This window comes from Calypte anna, chromosome 3, assembly GCF_003957555.1.
Source record: "Calypte anna isolate BGI_N300 chromosome 3, bCalAnn1_v1.p, whole genome shotgun sequence".
Lineage (NCBI taxonomy): Eukaryota > Metazoa > Chordata > Aves > Apodiformes > Trochilidae > Calypte > Calypte anna.
In genome coordinates this window covers 62162680-62173294 of record NC_044246.1, presented here as the reverse complement: position 1 = coordinate 62173294, position 10615 = coordinate 62162680, and the positions used below count along the sequence as shown (strand labels likewise).

General features: G+C 38.5%; 1 protein-coding gene across 1 annotated transcript in view; it reads right to left on the bottom strand.

The window, feature by feature from the left end:
• Positions 1–1734: 1734 nt before the first annotated feature.
• Positions 1735–10615, bottom strand: part of THEMIS (thymocyte selection associated) — a 75637-nt gene continuing 66756 nt past the window's right edge. Inside the window, exon 6 of the mRNA XM_030448126.1 lies at positions 1735–1886. Within this exon, the coding sequence (XP_030303986.1) occupies positions 1735–1886 (152 nt within the window). The remainder of the gene's footprint in view (positions 1887–10615) is intronic.

The following is a 10615-nucleotide window of genomic DNA, read 5'->3' as shown; positions in this document are numbered from 1 at the left end:
TGGTTCTTTTAATAATCCTTTCAACCAGCTGTGTAGCATACATGCTCAAAAGCTCATTTTTAAGCTCCATCAATTGCTTTACCTGGCTAGACATTTTAACAGGCTTTTGCTCATGTTAAAAGTTAAATTAATATGCCCACATCAAATCCATATTTCTCAAGATGCTCACAAATGCAAGTGCAGAAGCTTGATAAAAGTTTAAAGTGTCAGATAAAAGCCATAACAGAGGATTTCTAATGGTAATGGGGAGGCCACTAGGCTCAAGGAGCCACATGTCCCTTGGCTAGCTAATGGTTGTAGAGGTTGGATACTTCTGTCATCCACCAAGAATGGTAATTTATGGGATTGCTTCATAATCCAAAAAAGACAGGGATCTTCCCAGAAGCAGCAAAGGGCCTTTCTTTCATGTTTTGTTAGATCCCTCAAAGAAGATAGCTGATAAAGTGAAACTTTGCCTCTATTGATAGGAAGCTTAAAGGGCAGGTGGATAAAGTAGTATAAATAGATGCTGAGCTTCTAGGCTAGCAATGCTTCTTGAAACTGTTTTTTCCTTAATGCCTATAGTCAAAAGGGTTATTTCATTCAAAACAGTTTCATTCTTGACTTCTTTAAGCTATAAAACAAGTCTCTGTGCTCAGTGACATGGACGGACAAAGCAAGGTATTATGTGAAGAGCCTTACTTTAATTTTTCAGTCTTTCCTGTAACTTTAGAGTTTCTGTGGCTGTGTGGAAGGAAAGATACAGATACCACATACTGCCACTGATTGTCATGTTTTGGGGGGGTTCAGCATTTCAGAAAAAAAAAAAGAGTTTATTTCAAACTCAATACACCACTTAACTAAAATAGATTAGAAATGTTGCGTGCCATCCACTTAACTAAAATAGATTAGAAATGTTGCATGCCATTTTAAAATAAATACATCAAAAATTTGAAATAAAATGCCAGGTCTTCATTTTTTTTAATCTCTGGAACACAGCACTTTAAATTTTGTGGGGTTTTCAGGGGTTTCTCTTAACAAAAGAAGAAATCCAGATGAATAAAGTAAAGCACATAGAAGGTTACACTATGAATTAAATGAGCTGGAGCTACAATTTCACTCAGATCTGGGAAAAAAGTCTAATATGTATTTAGCTTAAAATTATGTTTGGAGCTTTTTAGATGCAAAGGCCCTTTTCACTACAACTTTTAAATGTTCTGCAGACTGCCAGAGCAGAACCTTGTGGATTTAGTGAAAAGACAGGTAGTGCCTGAAAGCTGTTCATGAAACAGAACTTAGTGATACACAACAAGGTGTCCTCTTCTAAGAAGAGGAAAAGGATTGCATTTAGAGTAGCAAACTGGCACAAATCAGAAAAATTAGGCTTTCAGATACAAAGCTTCTCTGTGTTTCTGTAAGGATAAGGGGTCTAATTAAGGTTTTGTCTCCACTTGTAACGATGGTCTTGTCTGCACAATGCTATCACCAGAACAAACATAGGTACTGCTTTCATGAAGGTGACATTGCTGAATGACATGGGATCACAGGCAGAAGCTCAGTGGTGTTCACAGAACAATTTGGGCAACAGTGGCAGCTCCCAGGGAAAGCCTTTCCTCCTTTTGGTTTTGGTTTTTTTTTTTCAGGGTTTTTTTGGGGAGGGGTTGTTTGAAGGTTATTGGCCAGCCTGAAAGAAAAAAAAAAAAAAAGGCACTCTGCCCACAGTTATTTGCACCTATACATGGTCATAGATCACACTCACCTTCTTCCTTCAAGGACTGCATACTTATTTCTAGCAGTGGTGTCTTGAAATGCCTTTCTTATGTTTTCAATTATGTTTTCATCCACATAGTCATAGTCATGCTCTTCTTCCTCTTCCTTTTCTGTCTCACACTTCCTAAGTGCATTCCCTGTTGGACCTGAGTAATTAGCAAAAAAGGACTGTAACAAAATAGAAGGTTCTGCCTTTGCCTTGAAAAATAAACATACAATTCATACAGACAACCACAAAAACAAACAAAAGGAAGCAATGTTACCCCCAGTTACCCCATTTTCATAGAGATCTTAAAGTTTCATTAAAATGTTTTAAAAGTGTGCTTGCTGGCAGTGTAAAAGCAGGCAGATAAAACTGTACAACCATATCAAGAGAGGAGCAACCCACCTGCTATGTACATCACCTACAATTCCCACTGCAGATGCATTCTCATGGTCTTCTGTTTCACTGCCTGAAGAGATAAGCTAGGAGGAACTAGGAAACTGTGGTGCTACTTTGGGATTTCCTAGACCCAAGACCTCTGGGTTTCTTGTGCAGAAGGTGATACAACAGAGATGGAGGCTTGAGAGTGCATTGAGGTTAAAATGAAAAGTTTTGAAGTACATTTTTCAAATCCACCTAGATCAAACCAGGGCAATGCTGAGCACAAACCTTCCAAAAAACAGTAGCCTTTTCCCACAAGGGCAGAGACACCAGAGGAGGCTTCTTTGCACCTCCAGTGCCAAGGCAGGCTCTGCTTTGAATCTTGGTACAGCGTCAGCTTCACATTAAAGCTCACACTCATGAGCTACAGCTACAGGCTGCTGCCAAAAGACCCCAAGATCTCCTCCCCTGCCCAGGTGGTCCTACTGCTCCCACACTGTTAGAGCTAACTCTGCAAGATGCATTGGACTGCAGGTCCCATGGAGAAGGATCCCAGAAATATCATTCACCAAGTAGCCCCATCCCCCTTGCAGATGCACTGCATCCCTTGGTCCAAGCCACAGTGGGGAAGAGCAGGCTACAGCAGGACCAACCAGGACTGAAGCAGCAGCACAGCTCACACCCAGCATTTATCAGGAAGACACACTTAATGGAGCTGAGAGCATACCTTGCTCCTAAAGCAAAGTTTCATCTGAAACCACCCAAGAATGTGAAAGTCTTCTTTTGGTACAGCTATTCCTCTTTGGTTAATTTTCTACCATGCAACATGAAATAACCTGCAAATGTGTGCAAAGCTTCTCATCCTATCTGACCTCCCAGCAAGGCCATGCTGGTCCAACAGGTCTTTATCAGACTGAGTTTCTCAAATAAGAATTCTCTGGTGCTTACTCTTATGATCACTTGGTGTCCCTTGAGCAAGAAAATAGCTGTGTCAGCAGTCTTCAAATCCCACTTGTGTTCCTCCTGAGACTTTCCATGGCTAAGATGTCTCTCCCTGAAAAGAAAAACTGGGCACAACTCACTTCTTGCTGAAGTTGTGATATTCTCCTTTTTGATTCTCCTTTTTTGAAAGGCCAGAAATAATCATGAAGTTAATCACGTGATTGTATTGGCCACACCTGCACAGAATTTTTCATAGACAAGTCCTACAAGTCCTTCTGCTACGTTTTAAGAATTAGTACATTTACAAAGTAGTTCCAGACCTAGGGGAGAAAAACCAAACAAACCCAAACCTATGATGATAAATTTAAGGAAGATCTCACTCACACATGTGGCCACTATCTTGTTAATAAGCACTTCCAGGTTTGCAGTCATTTGCAAGTCAGCTGTGTTTGATATCAGTAAAAATAAACTGATGAATAAAAAAGGCAAGGAAAGAATAAGATAATCCCTGTGATTCAGCAAGGGAAATACTCTTTGTGCACTTAGATTTGCTAATCATAGAATCATAGAATCATAGAATCCTAGGGGTTGGAAGGGACCTCGAAAGATCATCTAGTCCTAATATAGATATAGAGTACAGATTGCTCATGGAGCAATGGCATAGCTAGACTTTCTTGTTTCCCAGACACATACAAACAAAATTATATGCCTCTAAGCAAGACAGCTCAAGGAGAAAGGAAACGAATGGCATCAAGCCAGACTAAATCACGGCTGTCCCCAGTCCCAAACCTGTGTAGGATGGCTTATGAAATGTATATATTTACACTTCAATCAAGCACCAAGCAATGAATGGGACAAGCTGAATGATCCCAAAGGAATTCTAAACTGTGACATCAGTGCAATTTACTTCCCTGTTTGAAAACAAAAAAAAATTCTATTAGCCTCAACACTGAATTACCAAATCAGACATGCCATCTCAGCCTGGTAAGACAAAGTTTATGTCATCGTGCTGTCTATCCATCCATCTGTCAATCTCTTAAGTACTAATAGTTTTTTTGCCAATTTCAGTCAGATTTGAAAAGAGGGCAAAAGTCAATGTGATTACAAAAGTGAGAGTTGAATTAGTTCCTCTATTGAAAGAAAAGCATGCAGAACGCAGCTGTTATACACTCCATTTGGCAGCAGAGAGCAGGATAAATCAGCATGTGCATATTGCTTGGCCAGTCAGCACACACATAGCTCCAGACCTGCTCTTTTTCGTTTGATAAGGGTGACATAAAGAGAAATTTGGTTATTACTGAGGAAGGGGTAGAGGAGCAGTAAGGGATGACAAACCTGAATACTCATTAAGCCAAATTTCATTAATTCTGCTCTTCCTGGAACAATTTGTATAATTACATTTGCCTTTATAGTGGAAGTGTAGTGCTCTGCAGACTAAAAAATTCCATTTGTATCACTTGTATCCTCAAGCAGGTAGGATTTGGGTTTTTTCCCCTTGGAATATACTTGCTGGTTTTCCACAAATGTTAAGGTCACAGATAGTTCTCATAACTTTTCATTCTATCCTCCTTCAAAAGGCAGGAAACAGAAGTAACCCAACCCATCAGAACCCTTGTTTGAATGCTAGAAACCCCAGCTCATGTATACAAGGCTGCACACCTACCAGCCCCTGGCCTTGATCACAACATAGTTTTATAGCTGTGGTAAAAAGCTCAGTTCAGGATTTATCTGCAAAAATTAACATTCAGCCATATTAATAATATTTAGTATTTGTATTTATGCCCAACTTTAAGTTGTTGTTAATTATTGTGTACAATAATATTGTGAACTGAACAGGGTAGGAACACATCCTTATTTCTGCACATCACTTAAGTGAAAAAGCACAGAAGGCCTATGAGTGAGCCAAGTGTTTTTACAGACAGAAGCATTTTATTTGCTGTGTGCCTGGTTCTGATGTTTCTCAGTGCTAATGAGAGCTAATAGCTTAGGGAGTGCTACTGAAAGCTTATGGGTAATAGCAGAATCAGAGCCCATAAAACTAATGGAGTTTTCCTTGAGCTGGTATCCATTAGCCATTCTTTCACATGATGATGTAGCATATCTTTAAAAACTATTAAGTAGCACAATCAAAATATTTCATATGCACTGTAGCATTACAATTCATTTATGTTTAATGTTTATTTCCCTCTGGAATCTACGATCCCATTGCTTGGAAAAGTTTAATCTTAAATCTAATTTCTTAGAAAAACTTAAATTTCCTGAAAGTGACATCTCTTGACCTCTTTCACTGTCCTTTTATTTTTTAAATTTTCTTCTTCATCTTGCTGCCTTAATGGAATTCTTAGAGACATTAATTTCCATTCATTCACTACTGCCTCTTTTTGTAAAATAAATCCTCAGTATATCAGGAACTCTTACAGACGAGAAACGGTTATCACAAATTTTAAACAACCCCATATTTCAGGCCCCATCATAATTTCCTGCAAGAATATAAGGAGGAGGGTTCAGGGCACCATCCTGCATCCCTCCAGGCTCCCAGCTGCTGCTCTGCACAGGGCTGGTGGAGCAGAACCAGAGAGAAGTTGTCTTTAGTTACCCTGTACACAACAGAGCAATACCTCCTGCTTGTAACCACTTCTACAATCTCCAGCCTGGACTCTCTGCATATTAATTCAATTTAAATCGGTCATATCCAGTAAACAAGGGAAATATGTAAGGATTCAGAGCCTATGCTTTCTTTTCCCTTCCGTACAACAAGTTAGAGTTTGGTTAAGAAGAAAGGTGATGGAAAATATTTAAATATGATGTATTAAAGCGCATTTGGCATCCTATGAAATTATGTGATCTCCATTTTTTAAGTAATTTTCTTACCTTTCTACTAAACATATTCCAGAAGATGCATAAACCAAGAATAAGTTTTTTGTTTGAAGGCCAAAAAACAGGTAAAAGGCTCAAATTTTTTTTTTAAATATAGTTACAGAACAATAGTAGCCAAAGGATCTAATAACAGTTTTGTCCTAATCAAAGTCTGAGATAAAGTTGGGAAACTAGGGAGAGTTGTCATGCATAGATACAGTAAAGTGTTCCTAATTCATATTGCTTATCCCTGTATCCTTAATTCAGAACACCAATACAAAATTCCCATGATGCCACTGAAGAAAGAACAACCTTTTTCAAAATAATTAAGAATTCCATGTTTCTAAGTTTTGGAGGCTTTTATGTTTAATTCATTTTAATATTTGGTTTAGAACACATCCCCATAATCAAGTTTAACTGATGAGTCAGCAACCTAAATCAGAGGGGCATTTCTGAACTGTCTTCATTGCCAAATTAAGTAGACATCTCGCATGCTTCTTAAATTGCTATTAGACCCATTAGACTCATTAATTTCTCTTTCTCCTGGCCTCCTAAATTGCATGTCTAAAGTCAGAACATATAAATATCTTCCCTAAAATGCCCTAACATCAATAGACAAAATCAACATAAATACTTTTTTATTGCAGACTCTAACAATTCCAGAAACTTAAGACATGAGCAAGAAGATGAGGTAATGTTTTTAAAATTCCACTAAGAACAAATTTCAAGATTAAAGAAAAACTGATACTGCAGATTTCTGATGAGAGTTATTATCATGCAGATATTGCTACTATTTCTAATTAATTCAAACTCAGTCAAATATAAGAAAATAAGATCATATCTACAGTGGCCAATTCAGATTTAATTGCAACAAAGAGAAAATATTCAGCTTCTTAGAAAAAAATATAAATCCTATATTTATTAAAATGAGCTCTATAAGGAAAGGCAATAGGGGCTTTAAAACTGAAAGAAAAGCATGTTGATTTTCTTTTCAGAGCAATCTGGCCTTTCACAAGAAATAGTAATTGTCTCTGTAACTGGGTTTTGTTTTTGGTTTTTTTTTTGAGTGTACAGATTCAACATCCTTATTAGGAATTTGAAACAGGTTGGTGCTCCAGAGGGTGGCTTAACATTCACCAGGAGAAGTTTAAAGATTAGTCAGTGAATGGTGCATTTCCTCCCACTCAAAACCCACAAGAGTGTGTCTGTGTTATTAGTCTTGACATGTTTTCTAATCCATTATCTTGTGAGTTAGTAGAGCAGCGAATACTCTCTGGAAGAGGCAAGCTTGCTGCATGCAACAGTGGACTCCTGGGGATCCCTTGGCTGGCCAAGAAGAACTGCTGTACACCATCTAATCCAATCTCCTGTATAATTACAGTTATTTTTAAGTGAACCAAATAATTTTGGGCTATACTAACACACATCTTTCAGAAAAACATTTAGCTTTAATTTGGGTATGTCAGTGTGCAATCCACCACTGGACTGTAGTCTAGGTTGAATCTATCTTTTAACTCACATAATACTCAGATTTAGACAAAGTTTATACAGGCATATACTCCCAGGCAACTAAGCTAGAAGCCATTTCCTAACCTTGCAAAAGAAGAGACATTATAATACTACCTCTTGATTGTCTATGTACATAATAAACAGAGGTACTAAGAGTTTTCTTGGAACACTCAGGAACAAGGGTTATTCTTTATGTGAACTTCAGCGAGTAGCCTAAGTTAACACACTATATATAGGATGAACTTCAAATTAACCAATTTTAGCTTTCATGAGGAATGAGGCAGGAGACATATGGCCTAAGAACTGGGCTAGCTGGGAAGAATTAGTGCTGTGATTCTTCACAGGACTAGAACTAAGGAAAGCCTTCAACAGCCCTAACACCCTTTTATCTCTGATACTCTTGGCCATACACCTAGAGCTACCTGCAAAGCACAGATCTCTAGCCAGAAACTTAATAATAGGGAAATAAACAGGAAAAAGTGAGCCTGATCAATACCTAAAGTTTAACAGAAATGTGTATTGGAAGCAGGAAGAGTTAAGAAAAAAATCATATTTTAAGATTGATGTGTGGGCTTCAAACAGCAGAAAATTCTGCTTTCAGAGAAGGGATACCACAAGAAAGGTTAGGATCTTGATGGAATGAAGGTCAAAGGAAATAGAGCAAGAATAGTCAAAAGAAGATAATTAAAACTTGAAAAAACTTTCTTCTCAGTTAGTGTTTCAGTGCTTAAAAAAAATGAAGAACATGCTACAAAAAACAGACTCATGCTAGTAGATGAAAAATAGAAAATAAAAATCAAATGCTCTTGAAGACTTTGAAAAAGTTTCGTCAAGAACGATGCAAATAAGGGTCAGTAGGATGGACAAAAGACTAATGCTGTTGGCCCAAAATGAGTAAAGAGAGAGAAGGCAGTTCAAGTATGTTTTTCAGTGTCCAGAACCACATTAGCTAATAAGCAGTGTGAAGAAGAAAGCAGAATGTTTGCTGGTAGCATGGCTAACAGAGGCAACCCTCTGCCAAGGGACAGGTGAAGAGCCCTCTGAGAGCTTCTGGGTCAGGATTTAGTGGAAAGACCAAAAGGGGTGATGTTGTGGGTCTGTGTTACTGAAACTGTGATTGATTAATGGCATGGATGATGGACAGAGAGTACCCTCAGTAAGTCTGCAGATGATACAAAACAGGGAGGAGTAGCCAAGATGATTTTACTGTTATTCAGAGAGACCTGGACAGTCTGGTAAGACTGAACAGAGAGGAAACTTAGGAGGTTTAATGAATGCAAACACAACACCCTGCACCTGTGGGAGAATGAACCCATACACCAGCACAGGCTGGGACTGACTAGCTGAAAACCAGCTTTACAGAAAAAACCAAAACATGTGGGGTCCTGGTAGACAAGCTGGCCATGAGCCAGCAATATGTCCTTGTGGCCTTCCTGGGTTGTGTTAGGCAAGGCAGAAACCAACAGAGATCCTTACTCATCTGCTTAGCACTGGTGAGAGGGCACATGGAGTCTGGTGTGTCCAGATCTGGGCTCCCCAGTACACAAGTGACATGGATATTCTGGAGTGAGTCTAGCAAAGGGCCATGAAGGTGATCAAGGGACTGGTGCACAGGAGGGGAAGCTGAGAGGGCCAGGACTGTTCAGCCTCGAAAAGAGAAGGCTTGAGTATAAATTGGGTATAAATACCTTATGGGAAGAAGTGAAGAAGATGGAGCCAGACTTGTCTCAGTGGTGGTCAGTGACCGAAGAAACACAGGTAACAAATACTGTCACAGTAGGAAAATGGTTCTAAAACAATGAATGAGAAGACTGGGTGACCTCCCAGTCTTATTATGATGCTGAAGCCTTATTAATTCTATCACCAAACTTCTTTTCTCAGCCAAGGGATCTTAGTTTAGAAACTACTGCACAGTTCCTGTAAGAGGCAGAGGAAGTGACTGTATGACTCCACTTTTCACTGCATGAATTGAGTGGCTGCGTTAAGAAAAATCTTTGAAAAATCTTGACTATCAAACCATTATGTGACTTTAGCCTGGGTGGCTTTTACTGTTTCTGAGGAGTCTAAACCCAACAAGTAAAGTACTCCACAAGCACTGACTCCTGCACTTGTGAATAAGCCAGTCCTCAGCATAAACATCAAGACATTACTACTTCAGTAAGGATGCTTTGGTTGTGTTTTCTTCAGGTGCATCCCCCCTGCTTCCCATGGCTTCCTCACCCCACAGAGAGTAACCCATACAATAGATCCAACTGGTCCATGTAGCATGGGCAGTCAAGTCCAAGTGATTTGCAGGTAGTTCCCTTGGCACAAAAGAGTACACCATTAACGTATCTCAATATTATTTTTTTTCCCATTTAAACAGAGGATACCATACTTTGTAGCTGCAAAACTTCACCATTTACTCCTATAAAATCTAGTCAAATCACTAAGCAGTAACAAAATGGAGCCTGCAGGGAAGCTTTTCAAAGAGATAAAATAAGAAATTTTGGACTATCTTACAAGTAGCCAATGACCAGTCCCCACAGCAAGAAGGATCAATGACAATTCAACACTCCAGAGTAATTCCTCTCTATAAAATTTGCTTACATTGCATTTGAGTTTCAATATGCATAGTTTCAAATAGGTAGCAATTTTTAAGAGTCTCACACATTGAATGACAAGACAGTAATGAGAAACATTATGGGAAGTTCTTAGAGTGATATCAAGTATCAGCTAATAAATGCGGTGAGAATGAGGATTTGTGCTTCAGTCTTCCAAATATCCCACTGTTGCAATTAATGTGATGTATTCATATTTCAGATACAACCTGTGACTGACAGATTAATTAAATCAATTGAAATTTTTATATTAACTGCAAAGTCTTTGGGATTTATCCTATTATCATTTAGTTTCTCAATTTCAGTAGGTTTCCTTTCTGGAAAAGGAAAAATTTGAAAGATAAGTAGAAAAACTGACCACTTATCAACATTGCTTAGGAAATCCAAGCTTTAAAAACAATTATCGGTCAAGTAATTTGTTAATTTTTTCCCCCCCTCAAAATATAAAAATGTGAGTTGAATACATTTTCATATATTTAGTGTAAATTTCTTGCTCATCTTTAACACCTGTTGGAATCAGTGGTTTTCACAATAGATTATGTGTGAGCATCATCCTAGCGTAAAAGCAATGCATCTTTTCTACATCTGTTCCTAA